This window comes from Caloenas nicobarica, chromosome 1, assembly GCF_036013445.1.
Source record: "Caloenas nicobarica isolate bCalNic1 chromosome 1, bCalNic1.hap1, whole genome shotgun sequence".
Lineage (NCBI taxonomy): Eukaryota > Metazoa > Chordata > Aves > Columbiformes > Columbidae > Caloenas > Caloenas nicobarica.
The window spans coordinates 92,925,388-92,947,932 of record NC_088245.1 but is presented as its reverse complement, the minus strand read 5'-3'; the positions used below and the strand labels follow the sequence as shown (position 1 = coordinate 92,947,932).

The following is a 22,545-nucleotide window of genomic DNA, read 5'->3' as shown; positions in this document are numbered from 1 at the left end:
GCACTTTCATCATAGCAGTTTACAGAGCATGTATCATTAAAGTCGTCTTAAATATTGGGAGACTGGGGAAAGTGGGTAAAAAACCCAAGAGATGAGTAAAGAAACACGTATGGGAGCTTAGTTTTTCCAGCTCCAACACTATGGTCTAGAAGAAAGTGTTTGGTTTAATTTATGTGAAGGTAAATTATGTAAGACATCTTTGATCCTGGCAAAGGATATTGCAAAGAATATCCTGATTTCTGGTAAAACAGAAAATTGAAGAAGTGATGTGTGTTCAAATGAGGTGTGTATTTCTCAAAAATGATGGAAGTGTGCCCAGGAGGCCAGAAAGGCCAACAGCATCCTGACTTGTATCAGGAATAGTGTGGCCAGCAGGACTAGAGAAGTGATTGTGCCACTGTACTCAGCACTGGTGAGGCCCCACCTTGAATCCTGTGTTCAGTTTTGAGCCCCTCACTAGAAGAAAGACATTGAGGTGCTGGAGAGATTCAGAGAAGGGTGACGAAGCTGGTGAGGGGTCTGGAGCACAAGTCTGATGAGGAGCAGTTGAGGGAACTGGGGCTGTTTAGCCTGGAGAAAAAGAGGCTGAGGGGAGACCATATCGCAATCTACAACTACCTGGAAGGAGGTTGTAGCATGGAGGGTGTTGGTCTCTTCCCCCAAGTTGCAAGTGATAGGACAAGAGGAAATGGCCTCAAGTTGCACCCAAGGAGGTTTAGATTGGATATTAGGAAAAAATGGAAAAGGGGTTGCCAGGCACCAGAACAGGCTGCCCAGGGAAGTGGTGGAGTCACCATCCCTGGAGGTGTTTAAAAGGTGTCTAGACGAGGTTCTTAGGGACATGGTTTAGCGCTAGAGTTAGGTTATGATTTGACTCGATCCTGAGGTTCTTTTCCAACCAAAATGATTCCATGATTCTGTGATTCTATGAAAAGGGAATTTCTAATGCTGAACAATCATGGGTTTTTTAATTTCAAAATAGACTATTTGATTTACAGCAAGCCTTATAATTTTCAAAGGTAATAGTGATAGAAAACTGTTCCTTTAGTTTGATACAACTGTTCAGATTTTCTGCATATATTGCTGTTGTGTTAAAATGCTTATTTGTCAAAAAAATCTCTACCAGAACCTTTTTTTTCTGTTCTTGCTCTTAAATTATTCAAAAAACAAGTCAACAAAGTCTCCTTTAAAATACAGAGATAATATTGACATTTTTATGACAAACTGGGAAGCACAATAGCAAATTATGGTTTTACACTCTATTCAGTGGCAGTTGATTTCTTTTTTAGCTAAATTTTCATACTCTCCTTATTTTACTCTCATTTATGGTAATGCTACATGTATCTGTAAGCTCATATAGAGCTACTGCTGAGACTTATCAAAGAAAATTTATTTTCTTGTAATGGAATCCAGAGTTAATGTGTCTTCATTTTTCACTAAAACAAACAAAGCCAGAAGAACTTTGTTTCATTGAATTTATAATCTTCCTTGCCCTTCAATAAAGCAGTTCTAAAATATTAAGAGACTAATTACTGTCATTTTGTGTAAATGTGTTTCTCTAGTTGTGCAAATTATGTTTTTCATAAGATTATAAAGGTAAAGACCTTCTGTCAAATATGATATTTCTTGCACTTGCCTAAAGCGCTCATGTTCTAGCCATGAGCAAACTTTTCTGTGTGACATCTGGCAATTTTTTCTCTGGGGTTCAGCAAGAAGGGCTTCATTTTCGTATCTAAGCATGAAATTGAAAAAGTGAACCTGAAGCCACTCATGGCAATTCTGATTTTTTTAGAGACTAAGATTCTGAAAACTCCAAAATGATACTTCTGTGTTTCACAGAACCAGCCATTATGCTAATGCAAGAAAACCAACATAACTACTCTCTGCCTCGAGGGCTTTCTGATGTGGCATGTCATAGGTGTGTGTTCTGCCATCCCTCTATTCAAAATGTAGCTGAAGCAATTGCTGGAGAGTGAGACCCAGCCTTGCTACATCGCCAGGAGCCCACTGGTGACACTTAGCTGTGTATTTTGCTTTTTTCAAATCAGGTGGCACAGTCTCTTTCCAAGTAGTGTTGATGCTGGGTGGGATCAGCAGAGGCTTGGGGCTTGTCTGAGGTGGCATTGCTACCAAGGAAGCAGCCAGGATCAACAAGAAGCTATCAGAAGCAGCAAGGATCAACAGTTTCCTCTTTTAGGTCTCCACCTGGCCAGGAGTTTGAAACATTTCATCTCGAGCCAGATGCCAGTGTTGGTCTGGCCTGTTCTGTGCTGGACACATTCACCCATGGAAGTGCTGGCACGGAGATGGAGCTCAGAAGCCCCTGCCAGCTGTAGGGCATAGTGGTGGCCCCTTGCCTCTGGGCTCCAGGAGCCCCACAAGCTGCACATTCCAGATGTGGTCCACGGGGTTGGGTTTGATCTGTAAAAGTCCTTTGCAATTTAGGTCTCAGGTCGCGTAGAGGCAGTTTTCTCCTGTCAGTTCAGATGGGCTGGGTTGGGTGGTCACCCTGTGGGCAGGTCTGTGCTAGGAGGGCTGGCATCCTGGGCATGCAGCCCGGGGTTCCCCCCGAATACTGCTCTGTGCCATCAGCACCCAGGCACCTTGGCCTGGCACCTGAGCTGTAAGTCTGCTCAGTTTTGTGGGCGACTTCTGAGCCTGTGAGGTAAGTGAGAGATGTTTGAGTTGGAAGCTCTTTCTGTTCATGGTGGTGGGGTTTTGTTTGTGTAAATTTAGGGTGTGGCTTTCCCCTGGTATTAACATTCTTTATTGGAAAACAAAGTTCACTCTGCTAGTATGCATAGGAAAAAAAGTTGAAAAAGTAGGATTGATTTCTTTATCATCTTCACATCTAAAAGTGTAAGTGGATTTGTTTTGAGAACACTAGGACACAGGAGAGCTTCCCTTGTTTCTTTGCTGTGCCTTGGACTCACTGAGGGACCCTAGATGTTTGTAAAGTGGGTGCACTATTGTTTCTCAATAGCATATGAGAAAGACTATCATTTTTATGTTCTTGGTACTGTTATGGAGCAGGACTGGGAATTATTAGTAAACCTATAGTTAATAGAAAATACAATGTACTTTTAGTGACCAAAGGACATAATCTTACAGATTTCCAAGTTTGAGAGAGATTGATATCAGGCTCTCTACTCTGGTTCCTGTGATGAAACAGTGGTTTCCAATACTGCTATTTATTTTATATGTCCTATTTGTTGGTCCACAAGTAATAAGGAAATTCAGTGTTTACCTAATTTTAAGGGTTGTGTGTGAAATGAAGGTTTGTCTTTTGGTTAGGGTAGGGACTCTGCTAAATAGGATGAAATCTATAAAAACTGCATGTCAGGATGCATTCCCTCTCTGACCTTTGCCAAACCTCTAAGACCTATCTAGTAACATTTTGGAGGTCTAAACTGTAGCCTGATTCAGGCCTGCCTGTGTTGCTTATATTTAATCTAATTCGTGTGATATTAGCCATGAAATTGCAGATGCTTAGGCTCCAGTGTATTTAGGCTGTATTTAGGTTTCTAATTAGCACTAATGTCCACATTTCTATTGTTAACCAAGCTAGTTAATCTAAAGCTAGTGTGTGTATCACTACTTTCAGTGCAGGTACACTTTATGGAAGTAGTAGGCAAAGCATTAATATATTTACATTTTATTTCTTGCTGGTCATTCAGTGAGGGAATTGAGTGTACTATCAGCAAGTTTGCTGATGACACCAAGCTGGGAGGAGTGGCTGACACGCCAGAGGGCTGTGCTGCCATCCAGCGAGACCTGGACAGGCTGGATAGTTGGGCGGGGAAAAATTTAATGAAGTATAACAAGGGTAAATGTAGAGTCTTACATCTGGGCAGGAACAACCCCAGGTTCCAGTATAGGTTGGGGAATGACCTGTTGGAGAGCAGTGTAGGGGAAAGGGACCTGGGGGTCCTGGTGGACAGCAGGATGACCATGAGCCAGCACTGTGCCCTTGTGGCCAAGAAGGCCAATGGCATCCTGGGGTGTGTTAGAAGGGGGGTGGTTAGTAGGTCCAGAGAGGTTCTCCTTCCCCTCTACTCTGCCCTGGTGAGACCACATCTGGAATATTGTGTCCAGTTCTGGGCCCCTCAGTTCAAGAAGGACAGGGAACTGCTGGAGAGAGTCCAGCGCAGGGCAACAAAGATGATTAAGGGAGTGGAGCATCTCCCTTATGAGGAAAGGCTGAGGGAGCTGGGGCTCTTTAGGTTGGAGAAGAGGAGACTGAGGGGTGACCTCGTCAATGTTTATAAATATATAAAGGGTGGGTGTCACGAGGATGGAGCCAGGCTCTTCTTGGGGACGACCAACAGTAAGACAAGGGGTAATGGGTTCAAGCTGGAACACAAGAGGTTCCACTTAAATTTGAGAAGAAACTTCTTCTCAGTGAGGGTGATGGAACACTGGAACAGGCTGCCCAGGGAGGTTGTGGAGTCTCCTTCTCTGGAGACATTCAAAACCCGCCTGGACACCTTCCTGTGTAACCTCATCTGGGTGTTCCAGCTCCAGCGGGGGGATTGGACTAGATGATCTTTCGAGGTCCCTTCCAATCCCTAACATTCTGTGATTCTGTGATTCTGTGAAATATGAGCACTTCCTTCCCACACAGGTTATTGTGGGGATACGTATATGACTGTAGTATAATGGGTGTTTCAGAGGTACCTCAAATAGCTAGTCTAGTGTGAAATCTTCAGAGTATATCTCTGTACATGTTGTGCATCCCCAAACCGGAAATGACTTTAACTCTCACAGTTTTCTGTATTCAAATGTATTCCCTCCAGAATTACCCTAAGTAGCAAGTTTTGCACCACTATTTTTTAGAATCTCTCAAGTGTGACTCACAAATCAGTCTTCCAAACCTCTATCAAAGCTGGCAGCATTGGAAATTGTCTTTTTCCTCTAATTCTCATCTTGCAGAAACTCAGCCTGAGGCTCCTAGTGTGCATGTTACTGATTTGACCTATGACACCAAATGGCGGCCATAACCAGAGAGAGATGTTGCCCTAAATGTAATATTAATTGTAATGGTATCTTTAGTTCTTTTCAAGTTTACATCATTTAATGGCGGCTTGCTTCTCTTGTGACTGTAAAAGTTGTTTAAGACCACTTCCCCAGATGGCATTTCTGTACTCTTCCCTCCACACAGATGACCCCATCTGAATCTGCCTTTCTGTGACTGTCTCATGGCTTTCTCTGGAATAGGAAATTGTGCATATGGTCACACTCAGTGCCTTGTGCGATCAAAAGCTTGGCATTAATTAAACAGAAACATTGTGGCCTCTCATCTTCCTCAAATGTCTTAGAAAACCTGGGGTGAAAACATGGTGAAACTGCGCAGGTTCCACGCCAACAGGAAATGAACCTGAAATGGCTTATGAGTAGCCAAGTCCAGCCCTTTTGTGCTATGCAGAAAAAGGGATCTAGGATGCAAATGAGGACCTGATACTAGCTTTTTCATCCTTGATGCTGTATGACTGTCTCACCAGTTCTTGGACATTTTATGACTGAAAATCAAACATATTTAACTTACCTTTTATTATTATCTGTGCATATTTTGCTATACATAAATATGCATGTAAACATAGGTACATGTATATTATACAATATATCTATACATCCATTTGATTTGGCACTGCAATGTATTTTACTCTGTATAGTGTGCAAGATGCTTTCATTGCAAATGGCAATAGCATTTTCCAGCTTATACTGTTTTTTACACCAGTCTAATCATAACTGAGAATCTCAGAGACTCATTTAAAATAATCAGTCATGCAAAATTATATTCATTGTCTTACAGTCAAATGGACTGTTTTATTTTGGTCTTCTACTAGGGGGGCAAGATTCCTATCCGATGGACATCACCAGAAGCCATTGCATATCGGAAGTTCACATCAGCCAGTGACGCATGGAGCTATGGGATTGTTCTCTGGGAGGTGATGTCTTATGGAGAGAGACCATACTGGGAGATGTCCAACCAGGATGTGAGTATATTGTTATCTGAGCTATGTTCTCAAATAATGGATCAAGCTGTGAAAGGAAGCGAAGCATAATGAAACCAGGTGGCTCCGAGTTTTTGACATTGACATTGAATAAGATGTAGAAATAAAAATCTCTAAATCTCCCTGGCCAGGTAAAAGTTCTAATGAACTTAAGAAAAAGCCAGCATCTTTTCAGCAGTGTATTTAGGACCTCTGAAGGAATATATTAGAGAATTTTATCATGCTGGTGGTTTTCTATAGGACAATTCAAACAATTCCACTGCAATGAGGTCATTGCCTTTTACATACCTTAGCTTATTGTTAGAAAACCCTCCTAAATTTCTGTTGATCTCCTTTGGTTCCACTTGTATAATATTCTGTAGAAGTTTTCTGTAAATGTCAAATACACAGAATAAATGGCTCTTGGAGCTTGTGAAAAAGAGAAGCAAAGCATTTCTACTAATGAAACCAAAATACTTCTGGAAGTAATCAATGGATAAAAAAGAGAAGTAGAGTGATCCAATTAAAAGACTTCCAATACAGGTTTCTTTGCAACGTTACTAAACTATCCAAGCCTGCAGTCCAAATGATTGATGGATCACTCCCAGTATTTTTGTAAGAAGCAAAACATTTTCCCAAATAATATTTTTGTTATATCTATTTTTTTTCCTGTTGGCTTATTAATCCTAGATTTATTCCATGGGAATAAATAAATCACATTTTCTGAAATGCAGTCACTGACACAAATAGGTTTTTTCAGGGGGTTGGTATATATCATTAACTAGTACTAAATTCAAAAAAGTCAGTAACAGTAATCAGGCGTTCTCTATAATACTTTGTGTTAGACAAGGAAAAAGATATGAAAACTTCCTTTCAAATGACAAGTAGCACAAGTCTGTGCAGAAAACTGCGTATTACCTTTAATTTGTCATGAGCAGTTTTTCTATTGTTTGTGGAGGTTGATGAATTGCGTTATGTATGCTGATGTGCCAGTGGAATGCCTTTAATAATATCACATTTAAAATCAGAAACAGAAGGGTTAACCTCTTTATCTGCCTCTGCTTCATGACTGCTTAAACCACAGACTGTTTTCCTATTCCTGTTCTGACTCAGTGTAGTTTTTTCTGCTTTTGAATGAACTGATCCAGTTAAAAAGGAAAAGTTAACAGAATTTGGCTTTATAATTTTCTACTTAGAATGCATTTTCATACATTTTTTTAAATTCATGGTGCAATAGATGCTGTAGGACTTATCAAGAGGTGTTATGCTCTAATGAAAAGGTTGTATTAAAAAGCTTTGTAACAGTGTAAATACTGGGCACTGTTGTTTGTTTGTTTGGGTGGTTTTTTTCAGTCTAGATAAATGATGAACAATGTAGACAAATGACAAAAGAACTAGGCCTGCACTGCCTAGTTGGAAGTGCACAGTTATCCTCGTGGTAAGTTTTAAAAATATTTTTTGGCCTTATGAGATCAATTACAACCAAATTCTTTCCACAAGACCTTCTATCTGTCAGTTCAGGATCGCCCATGAGAAGGTGGGTTGGTGTTCTGCCAAGTGCATTGTCCACTGGAGAGTGTGGGAATCAAGTGCTGCTGAGGATGATCAGATGATAGTCAAGACCTTTTGAAGTTTGGCATAGTTAAGCAAGCACCTTACTAGCTGTAGCTTTTGTTTATGGATTTAGTTCAACTAAGTGTGAGTTTTACAGATCCTTTCCAGACTCTCACCTTCCTCAAAGTCATATACTGTATCGTAACTCCCCTACAGTCCTTTCCGTGTGCCTAATTTACAGCCTGGTTTACTTTGCAGATAAACCAGAGGCATTGCATGGTGAGGCAATTAGTGAATAAACACATTTGTTTAAACACAGAATGTCCATGTTAATGTGGTTCATAGAACTGATAAAAACAAGTAGACTTGAGCACCTTTAAGTTTTCAAAAACTTTTATCCTTGTGCAGGTGATTAAAGCTGTTGATGAAGGGTACCGCTTGCCACCTCCCATGGACTGCCCAGCTGCCTTGTATCAGCTGATGCTGGACTGTTGGCAGAAAGACAGAAACAACAGACCCAAGTTTGAGCAGATTGTCAGCATCCTGGATAAGCTGATCCGTAATCCCAGCAGTCTGAAAATAATCACCAATGCAGCGGCAAGGTGACATATTAGATCTTACATCACACATAAATAAATGTCTTTGCTTTTGTCATCTTTCATAATTAGAATTTGTTTACTTTGTTCAGCTGCTTGTTCAACTTTTAACTGTAGCTGTTCACAGTCTTGAAGTCTAGGGAATGCTTCCTGACTAGCCCTTCAGAAGAATTTACTATCATTATTGTAATTTTTATTATTGCTGTTATTTTTATTAATAACTTGCTGTTGTTTATTCAAATGCTGAAAAGCTGTAATGCTATGGTTATGAATCCCATTGTAAGACTGAGCAGAGGTTTGTGAGAAAAACACAGATGGCAGATTTGGCCATCACGTGATCTTCATTTTCATTCTGACCTTATGTGGTGTTTTAAGTGCTTAGTGTTTCGTAGATTACAGTTAGCCATGTTCCTGAATATCTTTCTGAATTGGGTCCAGACACATATTCTACACTCTTACTCTCTGTTCTGACAAGTCACCTGAACTTTAATCATATGAATAGGCTTTCTGCTTTCAACAGGACTCACAAACTTAAAAATGCACTTATGTTCCCTGTTAGATCATTGCCTTAACTAGGTATTCATTTCCAACCTGTGCAATATTCCTGATTGCGTTAAAAACATTCATTATAATCCTGGGTCTGCAACAGGCTCTGGAACATCACTATCATGAGATAAGAATTATCTCACTGAGAGAGAGCAACTGAAGGGTGTGTTGACACCCAAGGACATAATGAGGATGTGGTGAAATAAGAGCTTTGGTTAAGTAGGGTTTGAGTGAACCAGTTTATATCATGCACAAAATGTTGTACTCTTACTGAAGTGATCTGAAAAGATGTAAAATTACTTTCAACATGAAAGCTAGTATAAAATCTTCTGTCCACAAATCAGGCAGAGTCAGGGAGAAATGCACTCTGCTGCTTCAGACCCAGGTCTTAGAGGGTGTTTCAGTAGGCAAGAGACCAGAGTCTGACAGGAGTCAAGCTTCAGACAGGAACACAGTGAAATGTTCCTCTCAAACCTTCACTTCTAATGCAGCACACTTCTTGCCATGGCAATCGAACGGGAAGGCACAGAAGGGAAATGCATCCTGAGCTAGAGGCTGGCCATCCTAATTACCTCCTCTTGCCACTCCAGAGATGTGGGAAAAAAAGCAGAGATGGGAGGAGGAAGGCAGCCATACTAATGGGCTCTGCTTTTAAAAATATATAATGAGAGAAGACTGCTTGCACAGTAATTAAGTTTCAATAATTTAATTGGTGAGCATTTAAAACACAGTGAACCAACATGCGTATTGAAGCAATTACAAAAAAAAAAAAAAACAACACAACAAAAAACAAACAAACAAACAAAAAGCTGGAAAATAACCCGACTATGTATACACTGTCTTCTCAGTTAAGCATATTTCTTTTAAACATCTTGCACCCTATTTGGCAAATGATTGCTGCAAATAATTATTTTGTAGGTATATGCTGTAGCTATCTGCTGAATAGGTGAGTTGGGAGTCATGACTATGTTTTGGTTTGGGGGTTTGATTGCAGAAACCAGTGCTGCATGTTTTGCATTCCAAACAGAGACAAAATGTTCCCTGTTTACTCTCCTTCCAATTAGGGAGGTGAACCACAGCAGAGCTGAAAACAATGTTGACCCATCATTTCCAGTTTACCTGTTCACAGCCAGTAAAGCTGACATTCTCTAAGGGAGACCAAATTCAGTCTGAGTGCTGCTTGCACCTGCTGGGTTCTGCGCAGGAGCACCACAGCATGATATTGATCTCTCCCATCTCTCTCTTGCTCTCTTTGCCCCTCTTTCATTATATGCTTTACTGGCATGGGCAGCAGAGGATGCACATCACTACCATGATGCCGTGCTCTCTGCTTGTGGCGCAACATGGGGTAGGAAGGAGGTAACACAGTAGAGGACTTCTCACAGATGCTTTAGGTGAGCACTCGGTAAAATGCTCCTTGTGGTAGGCTGCTGCTTTGATTTTGAAGTGGAGAACATTTGTGGGAAGGAGAATGTCAAAGATGATTTTAATTCCCTCCTTCCCAATTACCTTTCTGCTGCTAGGTCCCTGCACCCTTTGCATTCCCAAGCAGCGCAGTATCTCTCCCTCTCTGCAGCTCCCCACTCCCCGCTGACAGACAAGGGCCCGTAGGGTGCAGGTGGTGGGCACATCGGCATGGGTGAGCCCAAGCCCTTCCCCTGTGGCAAGGTGTTTGTTGAGGTTCAGGAAATGTGTGATCTATGATCTCTCCATATCACTCTCCTCTTGTCGGCGTCCGCAGACCAACCCAGGCTATCCTTAAACTTGAGTACAACCAGGAATTGCGTATAACAACATGAGAGGTGCTGGGCAGTCCTATGCAGATTTTGAAAATCCGTGATTACCCCCATGTAACCATTGCCAAAAGTGACTAACATCAAACCTCAAGCCTGGCTGAAAGGCTGCAGCCAGTTCCACGCCCCTTTGTGTCCCGCAGAGAGGCACTGCTGGCAGGCAGCACGTGCTCCTTCTGCAGCGGGAGATGATGGTGCCCCTGGCTGGGGACCAAGCACTGGAGGTCCGTCCAGCATCACCTTCTGACAGGCTGAGAAAAAAATGAGAAGCCAGATTTAAAATGGGTTTGGGTCTTGCTGTGGCCTTGTGTGCAGAAATATGTAACCAATATAAAAGTACAGTGAGTCAGGGCAGCTCCCTGGGAAGGAGATGCAGAGTCGGATCCCTCCCGGGATCCTTGTTCTGCCAGCAGCCGGGGAGGGACAGGCATCACTCTCCGTGCTTTAGCCCTGAGGGCTCAGGGGGTTTCATCAGATCAAATGGCTGCTCTCTGTTGTTATTTGAGGCTGTAGTACTCCCGCAGCATCTCTCCCATACCCATAGTAAGCAATTAATCTAAATTATAGAGGTCCCAACTCCCTTTTACCTATGTCTGTGCTGCTACTGGAAGAATGCTAGACCTTTATGTCCACCATATGCTCGTAGGTGTTCAGAATATACTTGGTCAGGAAAAATGTTTAACCTGACGATGTCTGTTGCAGATGCAAAGCCTGTCTCCCCTTACAGATTTTAGAGCTCATGTTTGTTTAAAATAGTCATAGTGCTGTTGTATCCTGTTTAAAAGCACATTGCTGGAGGTGCATGGGATATCCCTGTCTTCTGGTACGTTACTGTTAACTGATTTCAGCTGAAGGATGCGCTTGACTGTACGTCTGATCCCGGGCCATAGCGCAGGCACGTTTTATACTAATACCTCATAGGAATACAGGAGAGGAGTCAGAGCCTTCTATTCTATATTTCCTTTTCAGTTTTCCATCCCATCTGGCAACTCCATGGTATCTAATATTTTCTTGATACCTGAGGGGATGCTTTTGTCCTTATTGATTGTCTCTTTGCAGACCATTCTATGTGCCTGTGAACTTTACGTCAACAAAAGCTTTTTGTAACCACAGCACAGCAAACGTTTCATCATACATTTCCTGATGTTTGTTGCGCTTCATCTCTAATTCATGTGAAAATTCCTTTCCCATTCCTTGTAAAGTAGAGAGTATGGCTGATTTTGTCTTACCTGGCAAAATTCACTTTTTTATCATGTGGCCACCTTGAGCTCTTGGTGACAAGACCAGCACTGGTTATGGACCCCTGGGTGTTTTGTGTCTTTTAGGCTGTCTGGAGTAAGGTAGCTCTATAAGGGACTGTAGGAACAGAGCTCAGTACACAAAAAGTTGCACAAGTCATGCAGTTTTCTAAAGCATAACCTCATGATATTTTTATTTGATTTATGTCTTGCTGTTCTTTCCTGTTTTCAGAGCATTATGTTCATTTTTATAACAGAGTCCTTAGGTTGTTTGGATATCTTTAGGGTGGAAGTGAGTTCATAGTTCTTCCAGTTTTGATCAGGTTCATTATTTTTCTTCTTGAGCTTATTATTTTTCAGTCCACTGTGTATTACTTCACTTTTGTGAACATTTCATGCAGATAAAAAGCAGATGGAAAGTTTTTTAAACTTGAGTGGGAGAGACAGAATCACTTCACCCACCTGCTAACCAGTTGGTGAGGCTGTGGTCTGAGAGGGCTTATTAGTTGTTGTTTCATTTATGTGGGAAAAAACGTGTAACCCAAGAGCCATGTAACTGGAAATACGTTGTACACACTACAAATCTTAAATGGACTTATAACACTTCATTTTCTTAATCTGTTTCTTTTTATTTTTTTTCCGCTTATTTATACTTGAGATTTTTTTATTTATAGTTCTGATTCTTATCTTTTCATATATCTATATGATGGCTATCTCGAGTTACAATGTATATTATCATTTTATGTAAATTAATCTTACTTTTACACAGGCATCTGAAAAAATTTATTTAAAACATAGTGTATAATTAGAAATGTATTTAAAGCATTTCTGTGTCCCAAAGTGAATTAAGCTGTTGCAGGATAGTGTGACCTTGAGGTATAAGTATTCCAATATGGGATTCAGGCAACCCAAGTGTTATGGCAGCTTTCTTACAGTTACTCTGTATGTTCACATCTGTCATGTAGGTGTGACTAAAGGAACTTAGTCTTCATGAACCTGCTATAAAACAGGAATAGCCAAATTAATCCATAGCTTCTGCCAAGAAAAAGCATTTTTAGAAAAAAAAAAAAAAGTAAAATGTTTCTAATTCCAACGCATGATTTTTAGACATTCTGAATTTCTGCCAGGTCTGTGATTGATTTCGAAATTGAGAAGGAATTCACACACAAAACCAGCCTGCTTCTGTATTTGCTTTTGTTTCTAGATAAACTTTTGGTAAACTGAAAGTCTGTGTCAAGCATTGCTGCTGTTGTTTCTTTATACAAGCACATATTTAGGAGACTGTTGCAAAAAAGGGGAGAAAACCATCTGAGAATTCAGGATATTTCTTTATTAAGTGGTGTGTAACCTTTTTTTGTGTGTTTATAGCTGTATTAATAGCTATATCTAAATACAAGAATTGCAAGAGTTGGTCTTATATATCACATGCAGAAAATAAACAGCTGACAATCTTCCTTGTAAAAAGATCATTATTTTACAAGTTACTTAGAGTTAACGGCTGACAATTTTGTTAGTTTCTTTGGATCTTCACAGAAAATTATACTTATTTTGCATTGCAAATTGAGAGGAGGATCTCAGAGGAAGGAGATTTTAATGAGACATTTATCATTCAGTATCTTTATTGTCAGTTCATATCTAGCCCAAGCATCTAAGATGGGAAGTCATTATCATGTCTCACTGCTTACAGAATGTTGTATAAAATTATCTGGTGATTTTTGTCCACTTACTAATAAGATGCCAATAGTTTGGTTCGAAACACATCTGTAAAACAGTTTTCAGTTTGGAAACGCAGCTATCAAATATTTTGCAAAATCAGTTGACCTTCATTTTATTTTGGAAAATGTCAAAATGTCATCCATTTCAAAGGCAGATGGCTTATTGGACTTTTTAAATGATTGTTTTCTTTAGCTAACTTATCTGTCTCTCTGAAAATGTAAATCACCTTCCTCACAGGAGGATTAATTAGCAAGTTTGCCCCAAATCTTTGAAGATGAAGGTGTTACTTACAGGCTAACCAGCAGTCATTAATAGGATTCAGCATCTGTTTTTTCTGGCGTGTAGCTACCTTTAGTATGAAATACGTGGAAAAGAGTAAGCTTGTTCAGCAAAGGCAGTAAATGGCAATAAAACCATTTGATTTTGTAGACAGAGGCAGGACACAAGGCTGGCTCTCTTGCACGTTGTGGACTCCTCTCTCTGCTCTCCAAGCACTGCCTGTGGCATCAGCCAGGCAAACTCCTTTCTGTTCAGTCCTTGGGTTTGAAATACTGTCGAAGGATTAAAAATCATAATCTGTGTGCTCACATACAGAGGCCTCTGAAACAGAGTTTTATTTTGTAATTTCAAGTAGTCATTTTAGTCCACTAGTCTGCTCTAGATGACATAAATGTTACGTGTTGCAAAATATGAGAAGTTATGTCTGCCTTTTATTTGCAGTTTATTAAAGGATTTCTGAATAGACATACAAAGTGAAAAGCTAATTCTAAATATGGAATTCAAATCAGATTTTTAAAGCAATAATGCTGCTTAACAAAATAAAAATACATTTAAAACTATATTTATGCTAATTTCAAAATGAAAACCGTTATGCATGTTAACTATACCCCTTTTAGGTGTGTAGAACTTAAATAAAATGTAAAGCCAAATTTCTGTTTTCCAGATTAAGGTACCTCATCAAGCTTGGTCAAGTTATTTTTAATTTACAACAATGAATATGCACTATTCTTTGTGTTTATGGATGATAATTAAGGTACATGGATAAAACCTCTTAAGATTTTATTGAAGGCTCCAGAACTGACGTTTACAAAATGTGTAGTTGCCTCCCTGGAATTCCACTCAGAGGCTTGAGACTGTGTATCCCATACTATTATACAAATTTTACATCTTCCATTAATTTCCAGGTTCCAATTTAGTGATGAGGAAACAGCATGCTTGACTATGGGAATTTAAAAAAAAGACGTTTCATCTGTAAACAGTTATGCAATTATTTTTTTTATCCCCCAAATACATCTTTTTGGTACTTTATGATACTATGTAACTGTATTACCAAAAAAAAAAAAAAAAGGCATTATTTCTGGATCATGCTGCAGCATTGGAGGTAGATTTGGTTTCAGCTTTCTTTTATCTGTTAGAAGTTCTCCATTTAAATACAAATTCTGCTGGTGCTGTTATATCTATGGCTAGAAAAACAAGAAAGACACTTATTTTCTGAAAGAGCATAGTTGAAATTCTTTTAATATAGTCCGGGAATTTTAGGGGGTCAGGGTGAGTTAGTTTTCCTGATGAAAATAAAAAAGTGTTTAAAATGTGTATGAAAAATGCCTCATACATTCTTTCATGTATTAGCAAGTTGTTTACAACCCAATCCTGATTTTCTTTAATTTGATGTGCTGTTTGAATTATTCACAGGAGTAATTTCCTCAAGCAGTTTTTGGGCTACCTGTTATTTGCGAGTAGTTGATTGCAAGCGTTCACTGCTGAACATGTGCTTTGTTGTCTGTCACTGCAGCACTCTCAGTGGTGTCAGGCATAATGTTTGCTCTCAAACGTCCAGAGGCATCATTTGCAATTTAAAATTTGAAGCTGGCTTCTCACAAAGTTTGTTTGTACTTAATATCGGAGATGGTTCAGTGGAAACTGTCTAGTACACTAGCTTAGTAGGATATTTGGGAAAATTAAATTCAGTAGGAGCAGCGAACAGGTCAAATAAAAAATTCAGGCTTCTCCATTATGCAGCATAATTCAAGCCCTGTTTTTACAGTAATATTTGCTGCAAAACGACTATTTTATTTGTGTTGGCTGAACATTTTGTTGAAAGTTCTGGTTTTTTGCCATTCAAGCCAGAAGGTTTCAGATGCTTGACACATATTGCTGACCTGCTGTAATATTGCTTGTTTGCTTCTCCCTGGTAGGAACTTGCAGACTGGAGGGCTGAAGGAAAGAGCTTTCAGTTTTATTTCAAGTGTTTCAGAGAGCTACGCTTTGCGGTAGTCAAGGCATTGACAACAGGGTCCTGGTTTGGCCAAACACTGCATAATGCAAGCCTACATGTGAATTTTTAGCCCTGTTCAAAACCCAGCAACAATATAATCTGTATCCTGAAATAGACTGCTTGCCCTGAAAGAATTCAAGCAATGTAAACCTACAACGCTTGCCTTCTTTCTGAAGTCTGTTAAGCATAAAATAGTGAATTTATGGAGGGGGGTGAAACTTAACTACAAATCACGCAGAAAAATGGAAGGCTATGGTAAATGATACTCCTTGATGCCTAATCATAGTTTGGGTTGTGCAGGGAATCTAGGAGTTACATTGAAGAGATTTTGAGGGATTTCAGTGAGTTTGCATGCTGGAGACAGAAAAGCCCTATTTTCACCTGATTTTTCCAGCAGCCAGTAATACCGTGCCTGGGGCAGACACAAATCAACCATTGTTCTTCCAAAGTTAAAAGTTGCTGGGGCTCACTGTTAACATAGACAGTAAAACATCTATTTGCACTTTCGCACCTCTAATTTGACTCTGCTGGTGAAACTCAGACAAGAATTCACAACACGCAGAGTTGGGAACTGTATAATTTAAATAGCAATGCAGCCCAAGCAGCGAGTGCCCTGACCGTGAGCGTTTGCTGTTTACTGTGAGTTCCAGGGGATTTTCTTCTGCTGTTCTCAGCTCAATGTGCCGAGTTTACAACGTGAAGCCCTTGTTAGCATTAATGGCGATTCTGCGCTAGAAATGCTGGAAAAAGAAACTGCACGGAGCTGTTGCCTTGTGCAGCGAATGCCCCAGCGAAAGTCTGCAGAAAATCACAGCACAGCCAAATGTGAGATATAAGGGCAAGTCGTACACAGCAAATGGGAGATGCAAGGAGCTAGAAAAGCATTATAAGAGTTCGCTAAGGCGTTTTTCTCTCCCTCTTGTAGAGAGCCTATAGACTGTCCTACCGGTAATGACTGGTTGTGGTTAAGGGTCTTGCCTCTGGGCCAGCTATGAATCCCGGGAAATGGCCAAGTGACCTTACTTCTGCAGCTTAAAAGCACAGTTTAAGCTACATTCTGAAAGAAAAAAAACCATTATCAGCAGCATGCTGGTATTTTTTGCCTTCAGTGGTTGCGGGGTGGGGGGGTGGGGAAGTAAATTGAGGAACACTGATACACCCAGGCATATAATTTCTACCCCGCCAGGATGGTGAAAATATATAAGCCCCTCGAAAAGCATGTTCTGAGGGGCAGCTAGAGGATTAGGGAAGACTGGAGGACTGACCTGTGGGGCAGTTGAAATTTTGTTTGATCATTATCCTAGAAGAAGCTGTGGGAAGTTTTTTGTCAACAGACAACATGGAGCTAGAAAATAAGAAGTCCCAGGTGACATTTAGAGAGATGCATCATTTTGCAGCAGGCCATCAGCCTCACCTGTGTTCTTTTCTCTGTTGGTTATTCATATTACCCCCACTTCATTGCTCCGTCTCTCTTTTGGCTTCAAAGAGTAGTCACAACCTGCTTATTTTGAGAGTGTGCAAACATGATATAAAGCTCCTCAGGAAAAGCAAATGTGCCAACCCGAGAAGTGAATTGATTTTAGGGACTAAGTTACAAATTTTGCTAAGGATACCTTAAAAACAGGCATGAAGAAGTGGAACTTCAACGATTCTTATCTTTAAGGTCCAGGGATAGTCAAGTAAACACAATGACACTACTTCTCCTCAGCATGTAATTTATTTACTGGTACTGTTGATACACATGTATACTTTTGATTTTGCTCGCTGTAAAAGATAAAACTAAAATTTGCTTTCTATGCCAGCTATTTTTTTTTCTTGAAATAGGAGATATCCTTCTTGTTAGACCTGAACGCTGTGCTTCAGCTTGCCATAGTAATAAAGCACATAGGATTTGTGTTCAAGCCAGGCCTGGCTCCCTCCTAGGGAGCAATTTCACTTTACTAAATCGGCTTATAATTACCTAAAATTTGCCACAGGAAATTACTTTATATTTTTAAAAATGCTTTATCCTTTAAAAGAAACTGACTGTGGAAGGGGAAGTCCAGATTTAAAAACTGGAGGTTGGTTGTGTTGTTTGGAGGAAGGGATGGAAAGAGAGAGGCTACTGCAATACGAAGTCTGGGATTGCGTGCACACAGCTCCTCTGTGTGTTCACATAATACCAGCCTTCGTGCAGAAGAAGTGGCAGGACATTTTCCTTTTGTCTCAGTTCCTGGATTTTACAAGTTAATGTATCCCTTTCTCACAGATGACCAGAGACGAGATTTCCATGCCATATTGGGAAGGGTTCTAATGATGTTTTCTGTGGTCTTTGCCGTTACTATTTGGTGCAGTGAAACTTTCCCTGTGTTGTGACAAAAAGCTGTGCTAATGATAACAAACTGTCGTTCTCCCTGCTACTGCGGGTGACTCAGAGGTTCATTCCAACTGATAACGTAATGGGCACATCCAGAGAAAGCTTTCAGCAACAGGGCATTTTGTAACTGGCATATCGCTGTTAAATTTGTGTCTCTAACCTCAGCCTTGCTGATTTTTTTTCAGGGCACCACATGTCAGTAAATACAACTCCGTAGATAGACACACAGTCAGGATGAAGAGGATAGAAAGTCTTTCCATGACTGTTGAAAGATAACACAGTGGGGTACATCATAGCTGGTCAAAGCAACAAAATAAAATAAAACAAGTTCAACAACAAAAAAAAAACAAAACAGGAGAGGAGAGAAGAAAAAGACAGAGGGAAATGTTCTATTTCACTTCCCCTGAGCAAACATGTAATTTCCATGATTTCTTTTTAATGACTCTCTTCTGAAGCTAGTAGGTACTGATTTATGAAAAGCTGTAAAAGATCAGGTGGAACCCTGCAGGACGTCGTTTACAGCTGCACGGATTGCAACCCATCTAATTTGTCTAGTAAAGTGTGAGCTCATGGCGCACATCACCCAGACCATAAATTTCATGGTCAGACCTTCTGTCTAGGGGCTGGGTCAGGGGGAAAAAACTGCCAATGTGTGCAGATGCTCTGAAAGCCCAGCTTTCCCTTGGTGCGAGTGAGGAGACATCACAGACTCTTCGCAGTGAGACAAATTCCTGTTCATTGATAAACTGTCCAGATGTCCTCTCTGAGGAGGAAAGTAACTAATTTTTGTTTGCAATCCTACAAGGAGAAAAATGATACTTTACAGTGCTGGTTATTCTGAGGTCACTTGCATTAAAATTAGGTCATATTTTTTGTCCTGATGATACTTTGATCCAAGTAATAAACATAAAAGCTCTTTTGGGCCACTCTAATTCCTAATCCTAGAGACCTGTTCTGTTTCAATGTGTTTGTACTTTCGTTAGTGATTCTTGAGTCAGGCCTTGTTTTATTAGATTTAAGTTGAAAAGACATACTAGACTGGGAGGAAAAAAAAACTCCATGCTTTATCACTAAGAACACTTCATAAATACTCTTAATAAATGTCTTGGGATTCGAGACACTATATCCAGAAAACTATAAATAAAAAGCATTGTCTCTTCATGGGACAAACAGTAGTCAGGGAGATGCAGGCTGTACAGCTACTGAATAAAAATATTTTGGGCATGTTTATCTAACCTGAGCCTTTAACTGGAGGGTGTTTAAAACTGTATATCATGTACATGCCTAAGATCTGTTTTTTAGCATCAGAACAGCAGCTTGAATTTTGTTTGTGTCGGTGCTGCCATGCCATACTTTCCCTTCTTTACTGTCTTGGGGCCAGAGCATATTTCTGGTGTCTTCTGTTGCTTTCCTTTCCATCTGCGGCTGTTCCCAGGATGTGAGGTCTATAGTTGGTGCCAGTGATCATGGTCATTTGTAGCAGCTCCTTGTGCCGGCTCAGCTCCGGAGGGAAGGTAGTCAGACAAAAGGTCAGGTGAAAACTGATGGTGAATCTACAGTGGTGTTATGTCCATTCGTGGTTTTTGTAGTTAAGATTTTTCAAGCATCTAATAGCTCTTTAATTATGGCCTGAAATCTCAGAAGGGAAGAAGATATTAAAATAATTTTCTGAGCCTGAAAGAAATCAGCTGATTGGTAACAATTGGCAAAACATCAGAAGTAGAAGGTGCTGTTTAATATGTAGAAAATACCTAGAGTTATTTTTTCACAAAGCTATATTGCTCTTTTCTTTGAAGGTAAAAGGTAAAATTCTTGGTGTAACTGATGCGATATCTCCTGATTCCAGTGCAAGCCAGATGTACTGCAGGGGTATGCTATTGAAGGGCTGCTAATCCTGATGGAACTTCATAAGGACTTGTATTAGGATTGAGAAGTTTTGTTTGGATTTTCTAGCCTGATTATGATCTTAAATTCACTGGTATTTAAGCACTTCTTTCACCTTGGAGCCTTTATAAATTTTCCCTTTATGTTTTTTCCAATGATCAGAGATGGCTTGGGCTTGGGGTGAAGAGGGTGTTTTACAATCCAGATCCTGTAATCTACCTGTAACACTGCTTAATCACTACCTTTAAATCACAGTGTTAGTTTAACCACTCCTTATTTTCACTTCTTTCCAGTGACAAAAGTCACTTCAGATGGATTTAGCTGTAGTAGTCGGACTACTTGTGCAGGTGATGTTTCACTAGAGCCATGGGGAAAAGAATTATGAGGCACAAAATAGACTGTAAAGTTGCAGTGCTAACTGCTTTGAACGTCCTCTGGTTCAGTCTCCTGTGCTGGCGAGTAGTACCATGGTAGCAGCACAGCCAAGCACAGGCTTAGCTTTTAAGCCTGAGATAGGTACTTTACTTAAAATAGAGCACATATGTTTCTGAATGGGGGCTAAAAAGCCATCTAGTATGGGCATAGATTTGTCAGTATAGGGGAAAATGCAGAAATAGAGTTGATGTCTCTAATAACATCTGACTCGTTAAGGAAGTCATTATTGTGCTAATTAGCACCGAGAGAGAAAGGTAATTAGAATTAGTAAGATGTCTTGTCAGTAGAAAGAAATTACTGGTCATATTGCTCTTCAGAGGCTTCTCACAGCACTCAGAAAAGATACCAAGACAGTGAGGATGGACAGCTGAGAACAAGGTCCCCTCTCTGAGAGCTGGCTGGCTGCTCCAAGCTGTTTGCCTGGAAGATCTCTTTCAGAGAGGACAGACCTCCTGCCTGGAAATGGTGTGTCTCTCCATGGACTGCAGCAATAGTTCAGAAAACTAGCCGGGCCTATTTGTGGTATTTTCAGATGGCTGAAATGAGGTATGGGAGAGCCCGACACTAGTGACTATATGGGGAAGGACTGTCATTTGTTTTTAGCCTCAGTGCTCACAAATAAGAAGTCACAGTATGCTCACAAGACTCTGAAAACAATAGTCATCTTACAAGGCAGAACTAAATTTCTGGATCAATATGGGAGGTGCCACTTCTGCCATTTGCAATATGCATAGTGCAGGGTCAGCTGCAGTATATTCCTTCTTGATTAAAAAGTTATATATTTAATCGTTATTTTGAGAAGGATATTTTTTCTCAATAGCTTCTAGGTAGACTTATGCAGATGGAGAAAGGTTTAAATAGGTAAAGTATGGACGACGAGTTTGTTTAATTCATTGAGTTGGTTTGTTTGTTACTTTTTTTTCATTGTTGTCTAAGTAGAGAACTTGGATGCAAGTCATGTCAGTTCAGCACCCTTCATGAGCATGAAAGGCAGGAGATGATTCACTTCTCACTTCCAAATTATTTGTATGAGCTCCTTCTGGAAGTTTCAGTCTTAGAGAGAGCATCAATTTTAAACTGGACATGGCAATTGCATTTTAAATCCAGCTAAGTGTATTTAATAATAAACTTCCTCATTTCTGCTTCTGTGCACTGCAGAATGCGAGTCTCATGCAGATATATTTAATTCATTTCACATTTGATTTTTAGACTTGATACAATTTTTTTAAAGCCATTAGTGTCTTATTATTTGTGCTTCTAACTTAATAGCAGCATTTAGGGTTTGTCAGTGGGCTACAACGCTCTGAACATTTGATATGTGTAAATTCTACCAACATGGTCAGCTTGGAGTCTAGAGTGTGCAGTTTGTGAGTTGTTTGGGACTAAGTGAAACACAAGACTATCATCTAAATTAGGCTTGTCTTTGCCAATGCTTCACAAATTAAATTGTAATGTAACAATATACTTAATGAATTGGTGATGCTTCAGTGATTTAAGTGTGGGCATGAGAAGCAAGAGCTCTTAAGCAAGATGATTACGTGGCTTTCATCAGAGCTGCCAGCCTGAGTGCATATGGTGGCCTCAGCAGCAGACAACTTCCAGAATCAAAAAGAGAAGTTGCCAGTGCCAGTGCCAACTTTAGACACAAAATAAGTCCCCATGTATCCCTGCTGTCTAAATTTCATCACATTCTTTTCTATTTCAGGCCATCAAATCTTCTCCTGGACCAAAGCAACATTGACATTTCAGCCTTCCGCACGACAGGTGATTGGCTTAATGGTTTTCGGACAGGACAGTGCAAAGAGGTTTTCACAGGCGTGGAGTACAGTTCTTGTGATACAATAGCCAAGATTTCCACAGAGTAAGTTTGACTTGACTTCAGCTCTTCATTGTTGGTTACGGCTGGAGGTAGAAGTTTAAACAAAAGCATGAGTAGCATTTTTATATGGAATTTCCAGGTTTTAGCTAAAATATTCTTACATTTACAAGGACAAATGTAAATTATTGTTGTAGTTGCAGTACACGTGAAGGAAACTTAGATGCTCTGGTTATTGTATGAAGGCCAGAGTCCCACAGCTTTTTCTCACTGATGCCGAGGAAATTCCTGGTTCCATCTGATACAGTAGCATCCTGCATCATCTGGTACCCCAGCATCCCTT

The 22,545-nt window shown here is 40.1% G+C and overlaps 1 protein-coding gene across 4 annotated transcripts in view; it reads left to right on the top strand.

Moving 5' to 3' along the window:
* The window catches only part of EPHA3 (EPH receptor A3), a 245,289-nt gene that overhangs the window by 217,799 nt on the left and 4,945 nt on the right, over nucleotides 1-22,545 (top strand). For 3 of the 4 annotated variants that reach the window (XM_065657430.1, XM_065657422.1, XM_065657450.1), the window contains 3 exons: nucleotides 5,847-5,996; nucleotides 7,956-8,149; nucleotides 22,092-22,247. In XM_065657430.1, the coding sequence (XP_065513502.1) occupies nucleotides 5,847-5,996; nucleotides 7,956-8,149; nucleotides 22,092-22,247 (500 nt within the window). The remainder of the gene's footprint in view (nucleotides 1-5,846; nucleotides 5,997-7,955; nucleotides 8,150-22,091; nucleotides 22,248-22,545) is intronic. The other variant, XM_065657439.1, reaches the window with a different exon arrangement.